The 24,224-nt window shown below is 40.5% G+C and overlaps 2 protein-coding genes across 2 annotated transcripts; both read right to left on the bottom strand.

Annotated features, from left to right (window-relative positions):
* Positions 1-10,465: 10,465 nt before the first annotated feature.
* LOC122643382 (probable calcium-binding protein CML45) lies at positions 10,466-11,040 on the bottom strand. Its single transcript, XM_043837006.1, has one exon. The coding sequence runs from the start codon at positions 11,038-11,040 to the stop codon at positions 10,486-10,488; it is 555 nt and encodes a 184-aa protein (XP_043692941.1). The 3' UTR covers positions 10,466-10,485.
* A 5,941-nt stretch (positions 11,041-16,981) lies between these two features.
* Positions 16,982-17,371, bottom strand: LOC122643381. The gene has a single exon (XM_043837005.1). It carries the CDS (start codon positions 17,369-17,371, stop codon positions 16,982-16,984), a length of 390 nt encoding a protein of 129 aa, XP_043692940.1.
* Positions 17,372-24,224: the final 6,853 nt, after the last annotated feature.

The raw sequence follows: 24,224 nt of genomic DNA, 5'->3' as shown, positions 1-24,224 counted from the left end.
ATGCATCTGTAGTAGGCAGTTTGATGTATGCTCAGGTCCAGACCTGACATAGCCTATGCAGTGGGAGTATTAGGAAGATTCCAAAAGAATCCAAGAATGCCACATTAGACAGCAGCTAAAAAGGTATTAAGATACTTGAAAGGAACCAAAAATCACATGCTTACATATAAGCGAGTTGATGATTTGGAACTAGTTGGCTACTCGGACTCAAATTATGCTGGATGTGGTGATACAAGAAGATCTACATCAGGATATATTTTTCTACTAGCTTCTGGTGCTGTTTCATGGAGAAGCGTCAAGCAACCTAAGACAGCTTCTTCCACTATGGAAACATAAGTGATGGCGTGCTATGAGGCAGTCTCTCATGCATCTTGGTTAAGGCAGTTCGTCACAGACTTGAAAGTTGTACCCTCTATTGAAAGGCCTATTCGGGTATATTGTGACAACACTACGGCAGTGAGGTTTTCTAACAACACTTGCTCAATAAGCCATTGTCGACATATTGAGATCAAGTATTTTGTTGTCAAAGAAGATGTTCGGGATCGACGAGTAGCAATTGATCATATTGGCACTAAGGACATGATTGTTGATCCCTTGACTAAAGGGCTTGTACCTAAAGTTTTTATTGACCATGTGGATCGTATGGGATTATATAGCTCCTTGAGTGTCATGAATCAAGTTTAAACTGTGTTAATGTATACATTTCAGTTTTCAAGTTATGACTTGTGGACCACAGCTCTGATTCTGAAATTAGTAAAATTCTCTGCCATTTTTTATTAACATCATTACTGTTTCATTAGTGTACACTCTAAATTGAAGTAATGATTGATGCCCATTAAGTTTACAGGAGCAATTTTGATGCATTTAGAATTAACCATTGGGTTAATTCATAAAGTTTGATATACTACATTAAGGTTTGATCTAAGAAGGACAATTCATAGTAATACATGGAAGGAAGTGTTCTTTGTATGAACATGCACCGCCATGATTCGTGGATTGAAATTCTCATTTCAAACGTTTGTTGCTCCCTAGGATAAAATTCGGCATGGCCATGCATTGAATTGAACTTATATCAATTAACTTGGCATTTGCACGTGGCACTAAAGGCCAAGTGGGAGAATGTAAGCCGATATGGCCTCTATGCCACGACAGCACAGGATAAGAAACACCACATCAGCACAGGATAAAAAGAAATAATATCTCTTCCTATTCCATTTAGAAACTCTAACCATCTTAGTGGGAATGTGCACTTCATTAAGCTCCATTAAGATGAAGTAGTATCTCTTCATATTCCTTTTAGAAACTCTAACCATCTTAGTAGTGGGAATATGCACCTCATTAAGCTCCATTAAGATAAAGTCTTTGATGGAAGGAATTATCGAAATGAGAGCCTTAAGGAGATTGGACTCCCTGGTTTTAAAAGATATATATAAAGCACACAACCTATCCATCTGAGGGTGTGGAAAAGTGAGAGACTTTTGAAAACCAGAAGAAGTTCAAAGCAACAAAATTTGGCTTCTTCACAGAATTGGCCAAGATCGATTGGAGAAGGGATAGCGAATCTCGGTCCTAATGGTGGTGGTATGTTCCATGTACTCCACCTTAATTAAATTAATCGTATTTAGAGCCCCTTCTACGAGAGCTGTCATTTTCTTATTTAGAACTTAATTTGAAGGCTCAAGAACTCAAACAAAAAACGTAGGGTACGTACTTGTGATGAAGACTTGAAGAGAAGACATGTTTACCCTTGTTTCATCTATAGACTCTAGTCTTTTAAAGAATGAAACCAGCCCCATGTGGAAGGATGCTAGGAAGAAGCTACCATTTGCTTTCTCTGTTTTTCATCCCACTGGACACAACCATTCCTGCTAATCTGCTATTTTAAGAACGAGGGCATAGTATACCAAGGTAGTGAATATCACTACACTGCCCCCTGCGGTGGGGTTCAGTCCCACATCAGGTGGGTGGGGTGTGTGTGTGTTTATGTTTATTAGCACTTCGTGGTTTCTATGGTTGGTTAACTCTTTTGCACTACAAGAAATTGGGCCTACGACGACGTTTTTAAATGCCACTATAAGTCCTGAAAATGCCGTCATAGGATATAACGGCGTTTATAATTTGTGCCGCTTAAATGTCGGCAAAGGTACCGGCGTTTTTTAGTGCGTCTGTTATGTACCTTTTTCGCGGTATTTTTTAATAAATGCCGGGAAAAATGTACTACAATGGCGTTTTATAAGTGTCGTGATAGGTATTGAGTTTCTATTCTTTTGCGGCGTTTTTCAATAAACGCCGGGAAAAGTGTCTTACAACGGCATTTAAAAAGTGCCGTTATAGGTGTTGAGTTTATACTTTGAGCGGCATTTGTAAAAAACGCCGCTAAATGTATTTTTTTTAAAAAAATATTATTTCTATATTCAATCCATTAACCTGTTTCAAAGATAATAGATTCATCATGTCACCTATTTTTATATCCAAACCAAATTCATATATAAAACAGAGATATACCTCACCAAATACCCTACTCATTTCAAATTCGAAGTGCATCCACAGAGATCGGATGAAATAAGAGATTTAAGTAAATATATCCAAGTCATGTTAAAGTCTGATACATTTAAAAAACAATGGACTGAAACAGAGATAAGCGATCAATAGTCCAAATCAAACTCAAATCTAACCCATTTATAAGCAATAGGCAGAAACAAGGACTTGAGCAAGTAATTATCCAAATCAATAGACTGAAACAGCGTGTACTTTTATGCACAAATTCAAAATTCATCACAGATCATCTAAAAAGAATTCTGAGTTTGAGATGCTTAGGTCTAACTGATGCCTTAACACACTTGAGGGGATTGTAATCTAATAATTGATGGTATATCTCTAGAACTGTCATGAGATGGTAAGTTACAATGAATGCTCTGGTACAGAAACATGAAGCACATTAGGTATTATAAGATCCAACACAAATACTTGTTAATGATTAGACAAACAATATCACAAGTATGGATGGTCAACTAAGTATAAGAATAGGTTAGAAATGAATATGTCTCTTGAAAAGTTAGTCTCAACTATATAAACTAACTTGTTCCTCTTTAGCTGTATCAAGTCTAAAAGAATGATAAATGAAACACAATATTAAGCTAAGCATGGCATAACACAGAGAAAATGAAATTTATGAACTAACAAGAAATAGAGTTTTAATTGGATCCTTATCACCTAGCATCACACTTCTTTATACTAACAATGAAATATTACTCTTATAAAGTACTTAGCCCTTCACTCATAATCAAATGAAAACATGTTTTGCAGCCACAATACAGTTATAATTGCCTCTTCTTACAAAGATAATTACTTTAACCTTAGCATTTCAAGATTCCTAAATCATGTGGATGTACCTGAGGAGCACTGCCAAAAAGATCGTCCGGAGTAGATCTGCACAACAGGGTAAAAGTCTACATCACCAGCATTGACTTGAGTCATTTGAAGAGCTTTCTTTGCTGCCTCAACAGCCAAGCCCGTCAATCTATCTTTCCTTACCAAGGCACAATCTAATAGCTCCACCTATGCCTGTAGGACTTGCTTTGAGACAAAGGAGGTGCCACACTGTTCTTTTTTAATCTGTGTATGTTCTGGTTCTACTGACAGTTCTCCACCACATTCTTCAGCATCTGATAATATTCAAATATGAAAAGCATTAACTTGATCTCTGAAAGTCTCAAAAACAAGACGCAACACAGCTAAATTTTCAAGCAATGGCTTTTTCTAGACATCCAGAAAGTCTCAAAAATAAACATTGAAAGGGGACAGTAAGTTCTTCTAAAATGATCTTTCTGAGTGAATCCAGACACCAGGATAAAGTAAAGAATTTTCTTCAAAAAAACAGCAAGGTTTGACATAGGGAGGCCCTTCAAACCATCCTTATTCATCTCCAATGATTAACCAAATTAGTAGACTGTAGAACATGTCGATTCTTGAAGTCAAATTTAGCATATAGTGCTCTGCATACTAGTCAACAAGAAAAGCTAGCTGTGAAGGTGATGAGATTACAACTTCACATTCAAAGCCTTGAAAGTGGCAGTCTAGCTAGCTAAGAGATCTTATTTTCACATTTGGGGGAGAGAAGTTTGGTTTTGTGGATTTGAGTCTCATTCCCTTCTACACTTGGTTTTACTCGTATGAAACATTTGGGAACTTCAACATGGAAGCTGAGTGTCCAAAGCTTACTGCATGGGCTGATAGGTGATTGGAGAAGGAGAGTGTGTCCAACTCCCTTGCTGACCAACAAAAGGTGTACCACTTCTTTGGGCAGATGAGGAAGATGTCTGGGATTGATCAGTAGAGTTCAAGAAAAATGAGAATTAATGGGTGAATAAAAATAAATAAAGTCTGCTACTCTATGGAGCAGGAAATATGAACAAAGGGTCTTTCCCTTTGTTTTTTGTTTTGTTGGAAGAAAGTCAAGAAACTACAGATATTATGACCATTTTTTTTTTTTATTAAAAGATATTATGACCTTTTCACTTGTAATCTTTTGTACTTTGTAGCTGAATGATACTGGTATTTCCTTATAACATGGTTTAGCTTCTTACATATATTGCTGGTGCTAATTGAGAGAGAGAGAGAGATGAGTGATGAGTGATGGCTCCACTTCATGTGGAAAGGTGCAGCCTTGAAGAAGCATCTCACATGCCCCTGTGAAGGAGGAGAAGTGTTCTCTCCCCTCATGTGCAACACCCATACACCCTGTAATTTCTTGTTTCTCATCCCCTAGCAAGAAGAACAAGGAGGGCATTGTGACCATGGAAAGGACACAAGTTGATTTGCAAGACACTGAAACAGAATTGGTGGCAGAACCTATTAATGCTAGATCCAAATTCTTTGTTGAAACTCATAAGTACTTGGCACTAGAAGTGATCTCAGGGTCTGGCCATGGAAGTGCTGTGGATTGGTGGACTCTTGGGGTGTTATTGTATGAGCTTTTGTATGGGAAAACACCCTTTATAGGTGAAAACAATGAGAAGACCCTCATCAATATCATTAAACAGCCATTAACCTTCCCAAGAATTGGTGTTAGTAGTAGTAAAGAGTTTGAAGAAATGGTGAAGGTTCAAGACCTTATAAGCAAGCTTCAAGTGAAGAACCCGAAAAAGAGGCTTGGAAGCTCCATGGGCTCTGTTGAGATCAAAAGGCATGAGTTTTTCAAATACCAAAAACAAGACGCAATTAGAAGCATGGTCAAAATTACTCTTAGTTTCCTGGACTCTTGGTGCAACATCAGCAGTATCTATCTTGTTAATTTTGATGGAGCTACTAAAACTACAAGGTTTTATATTGCTACAGAACAGTCTCTTCATCAAGTTCAATAGCTCTCCCAACAGAAAATGCTTTTAAGGAAGCCTGGCCAATCAAATAGAACAAAAATCAAGAAAGAAACAACAAAAATTTCAGATATTTGTTCTACATGAAGCAAAAACCTTCAATGTAAGTTTCAACATGTCCAAAAAATTATTTTTTCCACATAGACCACTTAAGACAGCTATTCTAAACCAAAACAAAAACTAAAAAAAACACTTCAGATATCAATAAATAAGTTACTTCGGTTGCAGCTGCTACATGTCTCTTCCAGTATGGTGCCCGACTAAGAATACAAATAGCATACTTCGGTGTACATACCTTCCCAATTGCTTATTAATCCAATTAAGAAGGCGATCAGCTGTCCGTCCATCATCAATGAGACGTATTTCGCTTTTGTCTTGTTTAGGTTCCCAACCACTAGATGCAAATTTAGATGGAGGACCCCAAAGGAGCATAGGATAATGGCCAACTGAAAATCTATCACAGAGCTTTGTATTTATCTGTGCTGCCACACATTCAAAAAAGAGAGGGACTATTAGAATGGGGGGAAAAAAAAAAGAGAAAAGCAGGAAGATAAGAAACTATGAACAAGCTCAAAGATGAATTTATCTGTTTCATGAACAAGTGGTTTTAAAGCTACATGGTTACAAAACTCTTGAAGAAACCATGGCCATATACCTTTGATGCATAGTCTACCCTCGCCATGAATACAACTCCAGGATGTGCTGCATCAGGTCCATTGAAAAGCCTTGCAACCTTTTCATAATGAGGCTGCATAATGGCTCAAGTTGAAAAAAAAAATCAATAATCAGAGTTAAATAAAAGTATAAAATGATGGATGGTACACCCAAAATGATAAGGTTGACTGTACTTTCAGTCCTAACACGATAAGCTACTTAATAAATAATATCTTGGACAAGATGCTGACTCTCACTTAAAAAAAATTATTCACAACATAGATTAGGAAGAATATGAGGACCTTCCCCTACAAACTCTTGATCTCTACAAGGCAAGCAATGACTGGATGATCACGAACTGGGTGGCCCTCAGACTTGGAAAGAAGATAAAAACCAATAGATTGGCAATAAGCCAAGAACCATCTACATTCCTCAATAATATTGTCTTTGGTAATATCGTAGTGTAGCTACTACCCCATATTCTATTATTCCAATATTCTATTCATAACACTTTCTTTCCAATCACAGGATCAAAATCAATGTATCCTAATGAAATTTAGAAATAAGACTACTAAAGTATGAAAGTATAAATAAGGCTCAAAGTATTGATTCAGAAACCCAAAACTTGAGACAACCTAGAATGTGATAAAGCAGGGGAAGTGAGGGTGGAAATTAAAACATAATCATTACCGCCATAGAAAAACAACTGAAAAGGACAAAGCTCACAAAATTAAAGCACTTCATTCAGGTAAAACATAACAAAGAGGGATTCAGGGAGTCCCTCTACCTGTTCTAGCCAAGGCAATACATTGGGGTTTTACATGCAAAAGCCCCCAAATAATGAAAGAGAATGACAGTATATTGCTCAATGAACAGTATGCAAAAGAAATTTTACCTGCAAAAGCAATACCCTAAGTAGCGGATTGTCGTCCTCGATGAAGCAATTCCTAGAGCCTCTTTTGTTTTCTATTAGCTATTATCCTCAAAAAGCTGTTGAAAACCCACAACCAAAGAGAGAAGGATAACAGAAAGATTGAAATAATAGAGATACTGAGAGCAAGACACTGACCAGCGGTAGATTGACAGGGTGAGGGCGAGAGAAATCCGTGAGATATTAAGAACGAGGGCGAGAGAGATGAGAGGGGAATTCGTAAGCGATAGGGATCAATGAGAGAGATCAATTGAGGGCGAGAGAGATCAGAGAGAGGGCAACAGATATGAGAGGAGTCATAGGCAAGAGAGATTGGTGAAAGATTGAGGGTGATAGGAATCATTGAGATATTGAGGGCGAGAGAGACGGAGAAGTTCGTATATGGCGAGAGGGGGAGAAACGAAAAGGTTTTTGAGAGAGAGATGGAAAGCGCGGGGAAGTGAAAACAATTTGGGTTTTTTCGTTTTGGAAATCTATTGTTTTATACGGCGTTTACTTATAAACTTCATTGTATCGTAACATAAAACGGCATTTCTTTGAAAACGTCGTTAATAAAAATATTAAATCATCATTATATGGTAAACTACAGTGGCATTTGTTAAAAAAAACACCGCGAAAATTAATTAGTTTAACGGCGATTGTGGACAAATGCCGTTATATATTCATATATGACGACGTTTGTACCTATACGCCATTATACCTTTATATATGCTTTTGTTAAAAATGTCTGTATATCTTCATATATGACGACATTTGTAAAAAATGCCGCAATAGCTCAACCCAAAGTGCCGCGGTTGCACCAGTTTCTTGTAGTGTTGAGCTGATGTATGTTTGATCAAAAAAATAAAAAAAAGGTAATATCACTACAAGCGCAGATCCTCTCCAAAGACCTTCTCTTAATCCCACGTTTGATGTCAATTAACAGAGACTTAACTTTCATTCTCCGTTTTTTTTTTCTATTTTTCTTTTTGCTCTCTCTCTTTATTTTAGGAATTCATAAATTATGATTGAGTTGAAATAGGTAATTAAGATACGTCCCAACCATGTTAAAATCTTAACTGCAAATCTTTAAAGTTTTTTTTTTTTTTTTTTTTTTTTTGTTGAAGTTAAAGTTAAATTTGAAAGCTTTGACTAAAGTGTTTAACATGGTATTAGGTATTATCGCATCGTCCACGATATGTATTGGTATCATATCGCTCGTATTGGGGTGATATGTAATGGTTTCGATTGTGGTCGATCCAGATATTGTGTTGATAACGTATCAGTGACATAGTATGAACAAGGGGTAAAATAGTCAAATAACTTCTTTTAAAGGGAAATCAACAGCAATTTTGTCAAATATGGTCAATCCTTGTCGATACCATAGCGGTATCATATTGGTTTTGCAAGTGACCGATACCTGATCCAATACCATGCGCCCATGGGTTTTGGTAATCGATATCGATCTCTATCGATCCAAACCGGTTAGGTTTACCCCTACTTCCTTTAAAAAAATTAGATTTTTAATTTAAATTTTTATCCTTGTCAGTACTAATCCACCGAGACGGGATCGGTCAGGAATCAGTATTGGTCTCAACCGATATTGATGCAAATTAGACGATCCAATATCGATACTGGAAAGAATTGGCCGATCCGATACCAATACTGATACGATTTGGCCGATCCGATTCCAGCTTTGGCCTCAATTCATACGGTAGTTGATGCACGATCCAGATCCTCTAAGGTGCGCTACCCGTCCTACGCTGTGCTGCGCAGACACAGGGCTGCGAGCAGGGGTAAGGCGATCATTGTGTGCGGCCCTGTGTCTGCGCAACAAAGTGCAGGACGGGTAGCGTTAGAGGATCCAAATTGGTTGATGCAGCACTTGCAGCGTATTTTGCAAAACACAGACACAGGCGAGAGATGTAAAGAGATAATGAAGAGAAACCAATGTGAGTTGCAGTATTCTTTCGCATAAGGTGTGTGGGAGAGAGAGAGAGAGAGAGAGAGATTTGAGATTGGATTCTTGACTCAGATTCCAGGACTCTATCTTAATTACCTATTTCATCTCAATCAAGATTTATGAATTCCTAAAAAAGAGGGAGAGAGGAAAAAAGAAAAATACAAAAAATAAAAAAAAAGGAGAATAAAAGTTAACTCTCGATTAATTGACATCAAACGTGGCATTTGGAGAAGGTCATTGGAGAGGAATCCTCTTCAATGTCGTTGGAGAGGATCCGGACTCATATCACTACACCAAGCAATGAAATATTTTTTACTTAAGATTCCATTAGAATGGGCCTGAAGCTTAGAAATATCATGAGTTAGTCACGTTTGTCCTCCTATTCTAGCGTCAAACGTGACCTGTGCAATGTGGCCAAACATGATCGATGGGAGATGGGTTGCACCGAATTTTTATCTCCTACAATTCTGACACCCTCCAATCCCCCTACAATTCCTCACATGGGAGCTGAAATGACCACTTACCCACTGCCTGGACACACTTCCCAAGGCAATGGGTAAGTGGTCATTTCACTCCCATGTGAGGGATTGTAGGGAATTGGAGGGTGTCAGAATTGTAGGTGATAATGATCCGGGTTGCACCCACAACACGGGTGGGGTTATTAGAGGAAGAAGAAGAAGAAGAGTGTAAGGGTAAAATGGTCTTCTTAAACTATAACTAACACCAACAGCCAAAGGGGGCCGAATGTAATTTTAAAAAACACAGGGAGGGAGTGGTTATTTTCCCTTTTAGATTTTATTTGTTGCCCATTGAAAAAGATTCAAAATAACATGTAAAGTAAAAATGATCGAGGGGCGTAAGAGAGGAATGGGTATCGGGAGGGTATTTTGGAACATATCAAAACCCTAGGAGGGGTTTGTGAACCCTAGGAAGGTGGGTGAACCGTCCTCTATGGGTGGAGGAAAATTTTGTCCAAGTAAAAATATCATAACAAATGGTTATTCTTTCATAAATCAATGAATAGCTAGTAGGTTACCCAAGCATGGTTCTAAGAATCGGTATCATATCGTCTGTATCGGGCGATATGTATCAATTTTGCTAGTCATCAATACCGATATCGTATCGATACCGTATTGATAGCACGGTACGGACAAGGGGTAAAATGGTTAGAAAACTCATTTTTTTAAAAAGAATTCAGAGATATTTTTATCCGATCCAAGCCGATACCATATCGGTATCATATCGGTTTTACGGGTAGCCGATACCCATTCCGATATCGTGCACTAAAACCATGTACTCAAGGATTACAATGATAATTCTTAGCAAATCAATGAACTCACCTTGTCGAAGCAATTTTGTGAGTTCCCTCACTTTGATGCATTTATCTATGTATTGTGCACACAAATAGGGCTAGAATATATGTTGAATTTATTTCCTCTTCATTGGAGGGACTAATATCCATCAAAAATCAAAAAATATCCATCAGAGGATATTCCATGGAAAACACAAAATCAGTGAATCGTAAAAGAGTATAAACTGAATCAAAGTTTTGATTCAATACTGTACAAAAGAATAAAAGTTCATTAGAAGCTATTTTCCATAAACCTCACAAACTCACCAAAATCTATCTTCCCATCTCCGTTCATGTCGAAAGCTCTAATCATCTTTCTGCAATCCTGCACCCCTGACCCTTCGGCAAAGCCCAAACTACAGAGTACTCTCTGCAACTCCCTTGCATCTATGAACCCATCTTTGTTCTCATCAAACACATCAAACGCTTCCTTCACCTCCTCTATGCTGGGCTCCTCCTCAAACATGGCTGAAAGCTCTTCCAAACCCAATCCCACCTGGAGTTTTTCGTCATCTTTGTTAACAAAAAACCCCAAATTCTCCATTACCATCTCCACCTCTCCCCTACAAAGCCACCTTCCTGACCGTTCATGATTCTGGTTTGTCATTTCAGCCCAAACCTTTGAACCCTTCGATTGTTCAAATACAAGGTCATGTTTGGATTGGAGAAGGGAAAGAGAAGTTGAGTAGAACCTCTGAAATCTAAAGACCCAAATGAGAATTCTCTGAAATATTAGGAACCCAACAAATCTAGCTAATGCTAAAGAAGAAGAGACGGCCTTCGCCATTACTGGATGGTATAGATTGCTGAGAGAGATCAGACAAGAGTGGAAATAGGAACTGAGAAGCTGGTTTGGAACTCTGGATGGTTGATGTGAGAAATGGATGTGGGTGTGGTAATATATATATGTATGATGATGGCATCAAACCCCATTTCGAATTATTTAATTCACTTAAGGAGTTGAATCATGAATGTCAACGTGAATGTCAATGATGAAGCAAGTTTTTATGCAAAATTTGAGAATTGAAGGAAGTTTCTCTCCTGCCCCCTAAGTGTACTATGTAGGTGTGAGAGAAAGGCCAGTCTGGACTGTTTTTCTGTGTCTGTTGGGTCTTGGTGGATGGATGCTTCCAGGAATGTATGGGTTTGATCATCAAACTGAACCTGAAGTTTCCTAGGGGGTGGAAGCGTAATGGAGGACAGGGCCTCTAACCAGGAATAAGCCCCAGCTGCTTCATACCTGGATTCTGAATTTGTTTAAAATTGCAATAATTCATGAGAGAGAGAGAGAGAGAAAGATGGATGGGTTAATTGGTTGGTTTTATAATTCTTCTTTCACATTTGGCTTCCAATCCAACATTGAGAAAATGCTCCAATCAGGAGGTACAGCAAGTAAATGAATCAAAATAAATGGGACAGATTGAGAAACCATTGACTTTTGGTCCCCTAAGGCTGGGACAGATGATAAAGGGTTGGGAAATTGCAAGTGGAAAACAATGTCAGTTTCCCTCTCCAGGTATGGACTACAAGTATCAGCTAACCCTTGCTTTATAATGGTACCACTAGAGGCTAATATGGTTATTTGATGGTTGGATCTACAAAATCACATCTCAAATATTAAAAGTAAGATATACAAATGGAAGGGTGCCCATTGTCTCTCATAGTCTTAAATTTTTTCAAGACTCATGTATTTCCACAGCAAGTAAATGAATCAAAATAAATGGGACAGATTGAGAAACCATTGACTTTTGGTCCCCTAAGGCTGGGACAGATGATAAAGGGTTGGGAAATTGCAAGTGGAAAACAATGTCAGTTTCCCTCTCCAGGTATGGACTACAAGTATCAGCTAACCCTTGCTTTATAATGGTACCACGTAGGAGGCTAATATGGTTATTTGATGGTTGGATCTACAAAATCACATCTCAAATATTAAAAGTAAGATATACAAATGGAAGGGTGCCCATTGTCTCTCATAGTCTTAAATTTTTTTCAAGACTCATGTATTTCCATTTGGTGAACTTTGAGTTAAAATTTTTGACATGTCAACAAAAGATCTTGGGATCGAGTACGGATCCCCTCCCAAGTAACCACCCTCACCTCATCTCACAGGAGTTCGGATCAGTTACCCACATGGGACGAGGGGGACAGATCTGACAACTATGGGGCATGGGTCCCACACCCTAGAGGCGGGTCTCACATCTCCATGAAAGGTTCAGATTTGTCCCCACCCGTCCCCATGTGGGTAGCAGATTTGAACTTGTTAGAATTGGAAGAGAATAATCGTGATTTGCTTGATTGATTTACAAAGATATAGTGCTACTTAAATAGCACAATTACAAGAAATATTCACATGTGATAATGGAGAAATCTCACCAATAAATTTTTCATAAACACATGCAATAATAAAAAGAAATAGAGATTAGAGAAAAACATTCCATAGGAGACGGATATGATCTCTCCCAGTAGATCATGCTAACACTCCCCCTCAAGGTGGAGCGTGTATATTACGAACGCCCAACTTGGATAGGAGAAAGAGAAATTGATCTCGCCCAAGCGCCTTAGTGAAAATGTCCGCCAGTTGCAATTTGGATGAGACATGAAAGGTCTTCAAACAGCCTGATTGTACGCGTTCGCGCACCAAATGACAATCGAGCTCTATGTGTTTGGTGCGCTCATGAAACATCGGATTGGCGGCGATGTGGATAGCGGCCTGATTATCACAAAAGAGACGCATCGGCGTGGCTAGCATGACACCCAAATCTTTAAGAAGTGCCCGCAACCATAAGAGTTCGCATGTGACGGCCGCCATGGAACGGTATTCGGCCTCAGCCGATGATCTGGAGACAGTGACCTGTTTCTTGGGTTTCCAAGAGAGTGGACTAGCACCCAAAAAAGTAATATAACCAGTAACTGATCGACGTGTGGAGGGGCAGGCAGCCCAGTCCGAATCCGAAAAAGCAGTGAAGATAAGAGAACTAGCAGCCGAAAGAAAAACACCTGTTCTCGGAGAGGACTTGATGTAGCGAACCAACTTGAGGGCCGCATCCCAGTGAGGTTGGCGGGGCTGATGCATGAATTGACTTAGAGTGTTAACAGCATACGTGATATCTGGCCTCGTGATGGTCAAATAAATGAGATGCCCTATAAGCCGTCTGTATGGCGATGGATCTGCTAAAACAGGGCCTACATCGTCGGATAAATGGTGATTCTGTTCCATGGTAAACGCGGCGGGCTTAGCACCAAGAAGACCCATCTCAGCTATAATGTCTAGAGCATATTTGCGCTGATTGATGTATAGACCATCATTGGTTCGGGCCACTTCAATCTTGGGAAAATATTTAAGAATGCCCAGATCTTTGAGGTGGAAACGCTTGTCCAAGAAAGTGATGAGCCCTTGGATTTCAATTAAGTCACTGCCTGCTAGGATTACGTCATCGACATACACCAATACACCAATAAACTGGCCTTCACAAACAGGGAATAATCGGACTTCGATTGATGAAATTCGGCATTGAGCAGGGCCTTTGTGAGAGTGGCAAACCAGTTACGTGATGCCTGTTTGAGGCCATAAAGAGATTTCTGTAATTTACAAAAGCGTGTCTCCTCCTCTTTGCCATAACCAGGGGGTAGACGCATATACACTTCTTCGTCAAGAGCACTGTGAAGGAAGGCATTGTTGACGTCTAGTTGGCGAAGATGCCAACCACGGATCGGAGCCACAGCCAACAAACTATGCACAGTGACAAGCTTAGAGACTGGCGCAAAGGTTTCATTACAATCCAGCCCTTCCTATTGTGTATATCCCTTAGCAACGAGATGCACCTTATAGCGCTCTATGGACCCATCTGCACGACGTTTCACCTTGGAAATCCACTTGCAACCTATCTCCCATTTCCCTACAAGAAGAGACTCCAAAGACCAAGTGTTATTCTGTTCCAGGGCTGAAATCTCATTTTGCATGGCCTGGTACCAGTGGGGATGTTTAATGGCTTCCTTGAAAGATGTGGGTTCATGATCGGAAGAAAATGCAGAAAGGAAAGCAAAATGTTGATCTCTAAAACCCCCATAAGATAAATAATTGCTAAGTGGGTAGGGTGTAGTACCCAAAGTAACGGGTGAGGACCCCTGCGTAATAGCACCACACACATAACCCTTCAGACGAGTGGAAGGGATGCGAGAGCGTTTTGACCGTCGTAGAGCAGGGACGGGTGGAGGATCCACTGGTTTCAGTAGCGGAAATGGGTTCAGTTGGAGGGGTTGAACCCGTGGGTTTAGTGTTTAATGGCTGCAAACTGGTAGACAATGGCGGGGATGGAATGCCATTAATGGAGGAACCAGTGTCAGGAGCAGGGAGGGGACGGACTGATTCAAGATTTGGAGTTGGTGGGGCTGTTTTATAGGGAAAAATGTGCTCGTGAAAAACCACATCTCGAGAGACAAAATACTTCTGTGCTCGTGAAAAACCAGTGGGGATGTTTAATGGCTTCCTTGAAAGATGTGGGTTCATGATCGGAAGAAATTGCAGAAAGGAAAGCAAAATGTTGATCTCTAAAACCCCCATAAGATAAATAATTGCTAAGTGGGTAGGGTGTAGTACCCAAAGTGACGGGTGAGGACCCCTGCGTAATAGCACCACACACATAACCCTTCAGACAAGTGGAAGGGATGCGAGAGCGTTCTGACCGTCGTAGAGCAGGGACGGGTGGAGGATCCACTGGTTCAGTAGCGGAAATGGGTTCAGTTGGAGGGGTTGAACCCGTGGGTTTAGTGTTTAATGGCTGCAAACTGGTAGATAATGGTGGTGATGGAATGCCATTAATGGAGGAACCAGCATCAGGAGCAGGGAGGGGAAGGACCGATTCAAGATTTGGAGTTGGTGGGGCTGTTTTATAGGGAAAAATGTGCTCGTGAAAAACCACATCTCGAGAGACAAAATACTTCTGTGTCTCAATGTCATAAACCCGGTACCCTTTTTGACCATATGGATAACCAACAAAAATACACCGAATCGCACGGGGATCAAATTTTGGTCCGTCCCAGGTGGTGATCATGAGCATAACATAGGGATCCAAATACCCGCAAATGATCATACGGCGGTGGGGAATGTAATAATAACTCATGAGGTGTCTTGCCCCCTAGATTTGGTGTGGGTATGCGATTGATGAAGTAAGCGGCGGTGAGAATGCAATCCCCCCAAAATGGTAACGGTAAATGGGCCTGAAATCGCAATGCACGGGCAACCTCGAGAAGGTGCCGATGCTTGCGTTCTGCCACCCCATTTTGTTGGGGTGTGCCAACACAAGAATGTTGATGGTGAACCCCCTCTTTAGAAAGAAATTCCTGAAAGGGTCGAGAAAAAAACTCTTTCCCATTATCAGTCCGAATATGTTTGATGGTGGTTCCAAACTGGGTTTTAACTAAAGCAAAAAAAGAAATTAAAAGAGCATAAGCCTCAGATTTTTGGTGTATTAAGTAAACCCAAACACATCGAGAGAAGTCATCAACTATGGTCAAAAAATAATGGGCACCAATGTTTGACGGGGTGTGGTACCCCCCCCCCCCCAAATGTCACAGTGAATGAGATGAAAAATGGTAGTGCATCGAGAACTATTTATTGGAAATGGAGAGCAAGTTTGTTTAGCCAAATGACAAATATCTCAATGTTTTGGTGCAGAAATAACATCAGATAATTTATTTGATAAGGAAGATAAACGGTCACGGGATGGGTGACCCATACGCATATGCCAAATAGTAGAAGAGAGTGCATGTGAAGCTAATAGTAAAGTGGATAATGAAACAGGGCTGCCCGCGGCAAAGTGGTAGAGGCCATTACGCAACATTCCCGTTTCAATCAACTTCTTCGACAGAAGGTCCTGGATGGCACAAAAAGAGGGAAAAAAAAGAACAACACGGGACAATTGATGAGTGAGTTTACTAATAGACATTAAATTAAAAGAGAATGAGGGCACATACAATACATCACGAAGAACAATATCATGGGTGAGATTGTGTGTGCCATGATGGGTTACCGGCATGGTGGCACCAGTGGGTAACCGAACCTGAATGGGTTTGGAAAGAGGAGTAACATCTATAAGGAGGGAAATATCTGAAATCATGTGGTCAGAAGCCCCACTGTCAAAGAGCCAAAGGTGAGATTCCAAACCTGAAATGGAGAAACAATGATCCATACCTGCAAGATTAGTGGTGGCAGTAGAAGAATCAGTATTCAGAAGCGATAGGAGCTGCTGAATCTGAGATGTCATGAGGCTAGGCACAGTGGATGAGGCAGGTGATGAAACCGTGTGAGACTGGGCCGACGAGGCTGCATCGGTCTTGGCTTGGTTTGCAATCGAAGAACCAGCCTTAGAAGACTGATTGAATGATCGTCGATGCTTCGAGTGTCCAGGAGGGTATCCATGTAACGGCCAGCATGTCTCCCTAGTGTGACCATGAATCTTGCAATGGTCACAGAAGGGACAGTTTCTATTTGGATCAGCACCCCTAGAAGCACCAAAATTGCGGGAATTTTTGGAAGCCGCAGGTCGATTCACAGCCATGGCAGCTGTGTCAAAGACGGGTGGTGCAGAAAGGGAACGCTACTGCTCCTCTTGAAGGAGGAGATGGTACGTGTAGTTGACATCTGGCAACGGATCCATGGTGAGAATCTGTGAACGGATCGGAGCATAGGTGTCAGATAATCCCATGAGAAACTGGTGCACTCGTTCTTGCTACCCTGCCGAATGGAGAGCACTTTGAGCACCGCAAGAACAAGAAGGAACGGCCACATAAGAGGCGAGTTCATCCCAGAGAACCTTCAATCGTGTGAAGTATGCAGAGAGTGAATCGGTTCCTTGCTGGATGGTGGCAATGGAACGCTTCAAATGAAATACCCAAGGAGCATTGCTACGTGAAAAACAATCCTCAAGTTCCTTCCAGACAGAGGAGGCAGTCTCAGCGTAGATCACGCTGTCCGCAATGGTCTTGGTGAGAACATTGAGAATCCAAGATAGAACCATGAAATTACACCGATCCCAAGTCTGAATCGCAGAGATTGGCGAAGTAGGACGTGGGAGGGTTCCATCCACAAATATCATTTTATTCTTGGCAAAGAGGGCCATGCGCATAGCACGCCGCCAAGTTGGGTAGTTGTCACCATTGAGTGGCGTCGAAACAAGCAACGCGCCAGGGTTGTCAGAGTGACGGAGATGATATGGGGAAGAAGGATCAAGGCTGGGGAAAGCGGTGGAGCCTGGGACGTGCCAATCTGAGAGTCACCAGAAGCATCGACTGGAATGTTATCCTAGTTTGGCATAATGGAGAAGAAGGCTGAATAGGGACTGAAAAACTGAAAAAATGGTGGAGAAGGGAGACTAATGGAGAAGGTCCAAGATCTTACAAAGTTGATACCATGTTAGAATTGGAAGAGAATAATCGTGATTTGCTTGATTGATTTACAAAGATATAGTGCTACTTAAATAGCACAATTACAAGAAATATTCACATGTGATAATGGAGAAATCTCACCAATAAACTTTCCATAAACACATGCAATAATAAAAAGAAATAAAGATTAGAGAAAAACACTCCATAGGAGACGGATATGATCTCTCCCAGTAGATCATGGGTAATAGAACTCATCTCACAGCATCCATGGGGTATGGGGACCACTCCCCATGGCTGGTGTGCGATGAGGTGGGGTGGTTTCCCCACACCCCATGGACACTGTGAGATTGGATTGGGTGGTTACCCACAAGAGAGATGAATCTGATTCCCGGGGTATACTTGACAAAATTTATGCCCCACACCAAGCTAGCGTGTGGCAAATATTTTTAAGCCCCACAAGAAGCCCTTCCTATGTGGACAAGAACCAATAACTCTTAAATTTGTTAACATTTACTCAAGCTTTTTTTTTTTTTTTTTTGATGAAAAGCAAATATCTATGAAACCAAGAAGCAGTATTTGTAACAGTAAGTCTAAGCCTTTCAGTTCTAGCTCTATGAGTAACCAAAATTCTATACCTGCTCTGCTTTATAAAACATACTTTTGAGAAATGTTTAGAGTGACTCCTAATATCCCATAACAAAGTGAAGATTTCCCAAGGCAAAATCCCAAGACATTTGCAGTCTTGCATGGCCCACATACGACAAGCTAAATGTTGGTTTAGTTAGTTAGGCCATGTCTCTTGCAAGGCGCACATAGGAGGGTTTTCCAAGGTGATCCAGATATCTACCAATTTGCAGCTTAGCTAAGAGGCCAAAGCATTGCCCTAAAGTCCTTACACGTCAAATTTCAACCCAAACAGACTTTCCAACTAGTAAAACAAAACTTTGAGAAATTAAGACAGCAGGAAAGTCAACAGTCGTGCTCTATAGATGTGCATGGACATATATGGGGATGCATGTCAATACATGAGAAGGTAATTGATTGAATTAGACTCTGAAATTACACTCATGGCTGATCCAAACAATTTTTTCTCTATTCAACGGTCAGAATAATCACATCATCCATCCACATAGCACAAAGACGATGGGCCACACAGTAAGGCATTCCAATGCAAGCCGCTCAAAGATCGTTTTACACAGTATTTCTAATTAAATAGATAAACAAGAAGCTGAGGATCACATTTGTAAAATCGACCATCCTAATCTAAAAGCTTCAAACTCAATAACTCTAAATGTTAGCAAAGAAGTACTTCAAAAACATATTTTGGAACTCTCAAGTAGGATGGCATCGAAAGTCACAGCATTATCTTCTCAATCTTGGTCAGCCTCTTCAATCTCTTCATCCTCCGGTACACCGCGAAGATAAAGAACATTATTACATCTGCGAGGGCAATGCAGGGAAACAAAAAGACCATTACTGATGCAAATGTTCAAGGCTAGATCTAGATAATAATTTTGTTCAGGAAATGGCATGGTACTGCAGTCTGCAGGGGTCATCATAAAACTAGGTAGAACCAACTTCTACGTCATATATATCTGAATGGGACCATTTGGAATTGTCAAAGAACAAAAACTACCACCCAACTTGGTGTGATCTAGAGCTAATATTTGGAGTTTTAGACAACCAGACATTGAAAAAATGTTTATACTCATCCCACACTCTCATGTAGAAGGCATCACCCTCTTTTAACATGCTTAATGCAGCTATGTATCTCCCATTTTAATCACATCAGTAAATATAATCTGTGAATTCCCCTTCTCCACTTCTCTTTTCCCCTTTATCTAGTTTGGGTACTGGAAAAAGAAAAGAAAAGAATGAAAGAAAATTACCCTTGGATGTTGGGGGCCAAGGCTGTGGGGACTGATATGCATATGGTGGTGGTGGGTGGTAAGTGTGGTATGCGGATGGATGTGTGGCTGTGTGTTGAGGTTTAGAAAAACAATTGGCAGTATTATGAGTGTTGTGGTTGCAAAAAGAGCACCACAACCGACCCTGCTGATTGGAGCGATAGCCACGGCCACGACCACTGCAACTACCACGCCCACCTCTCCCTCCCCTGGAAACACCACGGTCAGATTGTGCACGGGTGGACTGATTTGATGAAGAAGCATCACAAGTTGCAACATTGGCGGTGGGAGTCGGTGGGCTGCTACTGGCATCAATGAGTGATCATTTCTTCAATGAAGACATGTGCAAAAATTCATGAGTCACGAGCTATGAGTGTAATTGATCATAAGAGATAGGGGTCATATGCCCCGCAAGTGTAGGAATGATGTCTCGAAGATCCGATCTTAAGGACCGGAATATGTGGATGTTGAAATCAGTGGTGGAGATCGGCGCTCCGGCAGCGGCAAGGTCATCGACGATTGCCTTAGCACGTTGCAAAAAGGAAGCAACAGATTCTTCAGGCTTGTGAACAAGGTCTTGCAGAGCAAGATGTAAGGAGAGAATGCGTGTAGCGGAAGTAGATGCATAGGTTGTTGTCAGGGTTTCCCAGATATCCCTGCTTGTGGCTTTCCCAATAATGAGTGGGAACACCTCCTCTGTGAAAGAGGAGAGAAGAAGACTGCGAAGAACGGCATCCTGTTGAAGCCATGTTGCTGCGGCTAATGGTTCAGTGGGGCAGGGATTGGAACCATCGAGGAACCCAAAGAGGTTCTGGCCTTGAAGAAAGGCCTCAATCTGTGTTCCCCAGTATAAAAATTTAGGAGATAATTTAATAGATATATTATGGTGAGCATTTGGAACAGATGGTGATAAGCTCAGTTGAAGGCTGAGAGTAGGATCAGTGAACATAGGTGGGTTATTCAACACTGGTAGAGGGGAAGTAACCGTGGAGCTGATGGAGGCAGCAGCATGCAACAGATCAGTAGTGCTTGAAGAAGTTGGCGTTGAAGTGTTTGGGTCCCCCATGGTCGAATGGCTGAGGAAGAGAAAGAAGAGGGAAAAAAAAAGACAGGCTCAGCTCGTTGGAGTTTAGGATGGCTGTGATACCATATTAGACTGAGAGAATAATTGTGTATTGTATTGATATTCACCGAGATTTACCAGTGATTTACAGTGGTATTTATACATGAGTGATTGAGAAGGATTCTCAGTTATTGTCTTGCTATACAAGGATAAAAGAAATAATAGGAAAATAAGGCTGGAGATTAGGTTGCTGCATTTGTGCTCTCCACCAAAGGAAGCTCTTGAAAAGGAAGATATACAAGGCTGGACCGAATATAGCTTGCCATGTGTGGTTGTGCTATATTCGGCTGATAATCAGAATCTCCCCCAGATTTCCTGTGAATTGTGTCCATCAATATATTCTTCAGTGTTTGCCAGCTGCTTGAAAGGATCTCTTTAGTGATAATGGAAATAAATATATTCAAATGAGAACACTGTAATAGGAACAAATAAGATAAATCTATGAGAAAAAGTCTGGAATTCTCTTCCAATGGCACATCAACAGTCATGGCTAACCTACTCAAAGCAACCAGGAAAGGTATTGCTTATGCTGGCATGGTTCAAAAAGCATGATGACCTAATGGGCTTTTTCAGTTTGATTTGGATTTTTTGGTAACTCCAAACTACTTGGAAATATAAGGGAAATACTGCATAATTTGACAGCAAATTTACCAACCCAGTTGGGTGATATATGCATGTACTACGCATCGGAAAGATAGTCATTATAGGAACCCAAATGAAATGATCATCAACTGGAAAGAGAGGAAGGGGGATCGTGATACTATCCAAAGCCGCCTCAAAATTCCACCAATGAAATATGATTTCCGTCTTCCACATCCTTATAGTCGGATCAATAAGTGGAGCTACTGATGTTGGAGCTTCAGGTTGAAGAGGGAAAGGGGTCATCGAAAGAGGCCTATTAGGGATCCAGAAGTCATTCCACGGATTAATAGAGAGACGTACACCATCTCCGACTTGGATAAACATGCCTTTGTTCAATGAACGGACGAATAGATTTCCAGGCCCAAGAAGCAAACACAGGGCTGGAAGCTTGTAGGAACTCCTTTCTAGGAAAATAAGATTGTTTCATAACACGCCCCCACAAGGACTTGTATGGTGTAAGCAGTTTCCATGCCTTTTTAACAAGCACAAGATCCGAGCGCTTGATGTTGAGGCCTCCATTGCGTTTGGGTTGACAAATGTTGTTCCAACTCACCGTGGGCATCAAGGATTTCTCACCTTAAGTCAAAAAAAAATTTCGGCAGAAGGAATCCAGTTCCCTATGGACTGCAGCTGGTAACTGAAAAGCATGACATATAGTGTAATGGAATCGCATAAAGGAAAGACTGGATCAAGGTTTGCATCCCTGCAACACTTAAAAACTTGGCTTTCTAATCCTGAAGCTTATTATTTACTCTGTCTATCATTGGGATTTCTGGAGTTTCCCTGTGACCGATGGAGGAACATTAGGACTATAATTTGCCCGGGTTTTGGCATTGTTTAGGCATTGACCCGAATACTTGTTGTATGTATCAAGGATAGAGATGGAAGCTCTCGCTTCAGTAGCATTAGCTTTGTCAAATAGAATTAAATCATCTCCAAAGCTAAGTGTGATAAGAATTCTCCCAGCCATGTATTTCCTTTTGGAATGCAACGCCTCCTCAAGATGAGATGAATAGAAGATTGTAGAAGACACATCTTTTGAGGATATGTTTTTTTATTATTTTTTGGCCGATGCTAGTTACTCCCAAAAAGTGAATTGATCTTGGTGAATCGACCCGATTCAACCTTATTACATGGATTCCGAGACCGATTCCAGTTTTTAAAACCATGAGTGAGGAGGCATATAAATCAATACAAAAATGGATCCCATGCCAATGCAAAGCGGGCCGGTTATACGACTATAATATAAGGTCACATTTTCTTGCCGTATGGCATAATTTGAATGCACCAAATTGGATCCATGCGATAGATGGTCCTCCTCATTCGTTGAACTTCAGTCTCAAATAAATAAAGGAAGGAGTTAAAAAGTAACATAAAGTATATAAGAATACCATTTCATAGGGATATAAATGAATAGTCGAAATCCGTTTTCGTAGTCGTGTACATATCCGTTTAACACTAAATGGGTGCGGATAGGCTATAGCTATCCGAAAAGCTATATTTACATATAAACGGATAAAATATCCGATCCGTATCCATATTCATTACCGTTTAACACTATCTGAATCTGTCCGAAAGCTAATCGGATGCGGATGCGGATATAGCACTATTCGAGCCGAATCCGATCCGTTTACATCCCTACTTTTCACTACAAAGGAATTTAGTGGCATTTTGTAATTTAACTGTCACTTTGAATTCGATTTTAACACACTCGTCTGTTTTTGAGGTTCTGTTTATTTTGACATAAAATTTTACCTGGATAATTTTACTAGAAAATTTCAGTTCAAAAATTTTGGAGGTGTAAACTTTTAAATGTTGAAAAGTGTTCATTTTTTTTTACCCAAAAAAAAAAAAAGTGTTTATTTTTTCAACATGTAAAATTTTTCATTTACGAAGTAAAATTTACTATGTAAAATTTTATAACGAAACAAACAGAGCCTCAGAGTGCAAACAACCATTAGCTCGGTTGGTTGGTGGTATGCCAGTTGAGTGCATCACCCCCCAGGAGGTCAAGATATTGACTTCTCCTGGTTGCATTATTGGGCAAATATGGCCCCTTTGTTGGTAGTTCTTGATTCTCCCACCTCCCCCCTCTCCAGTAATGGTAGTTCTCTTGGAGCCGGTAGCTAAAGTCCCATTGGGTAGATAGATAGGATAGTCCAAAGCAAATAGAGCCTGAGTAGAAAATTTGACCAATGAGATTGATAGTGTACTCATAGATACACTCATATTGACCATTTGTGGATTCAGACATTTTAGTCTTTTTTATGAGGAGCATTGCATTTAATAATAAGAAGATCTTAGAACCCCATTCATGGCTACCACCAACTGAGGATAAATTGTAATTGTGTAACATGTTTTTGATTAAAATCAAGAACCAAGTCCTCTGCATCTGCATGAGTTTTTAGAGATCATTGTGGTAAATTTCTTCTAACAGTTGCCGGGTTTGCTTGAACTGGAAGGCTTGAAGGACTAGCAATGGGTGGTTTTATCTGCTCTCCTTGAAATAAAAGATTTCTTATCTGATTTTATAGATGGAAAGTTTTTATGTGTCCCAAGAACCAATCTGAGAAGCACATCGTATTGCTAGCTGGACCACTAGGAATGTGTAAAGTCGAATTTTTATCTTCTCCTGTTATATGACGGTGTTGTACTGCATCGTTCGACGGGTGTAGAGGTCATGTGCATCATGTGGGGCCCGCTGTGCCACATGGCCTCTGCAGCACCGCACAATGCAGTACAACACCATGCTGTAACAAGAGAGGATAACGATTCGTGTCAAGTCAGGGAGTGGGTGTCTGAGTCTAGGTCATTTTTTTCCCCAAGTCTTGTTTGTTTAGTCCATCTTAGTATCGTCGTATTGCTGTATTTTTTTTCGTTTTATTCTATTGTGACTAAGGCTCCGTTTATTTTGGT

The sequence above is a fragment of the Telopea speciosissima genome, chromosome 10, assembly GCF_018873765.1.
Source record: "Telopea speciosissima isolate NSW1024214 ecotype Mountain lineage chromosome 10, Tspe_v1, whole genome shotgun sequence".
NCBI classification, from domain to species: Eukaryota; Viridiplantae; Streptophyta; class Magnoliopsida; order Proteales; family Proteaceae; genus Telopea; species Telopea speciosissima.
Note: the sequence above shows the minus strand (reverse complement) of the source record. Positions and strands in the feature narration are given on the sequence as shown.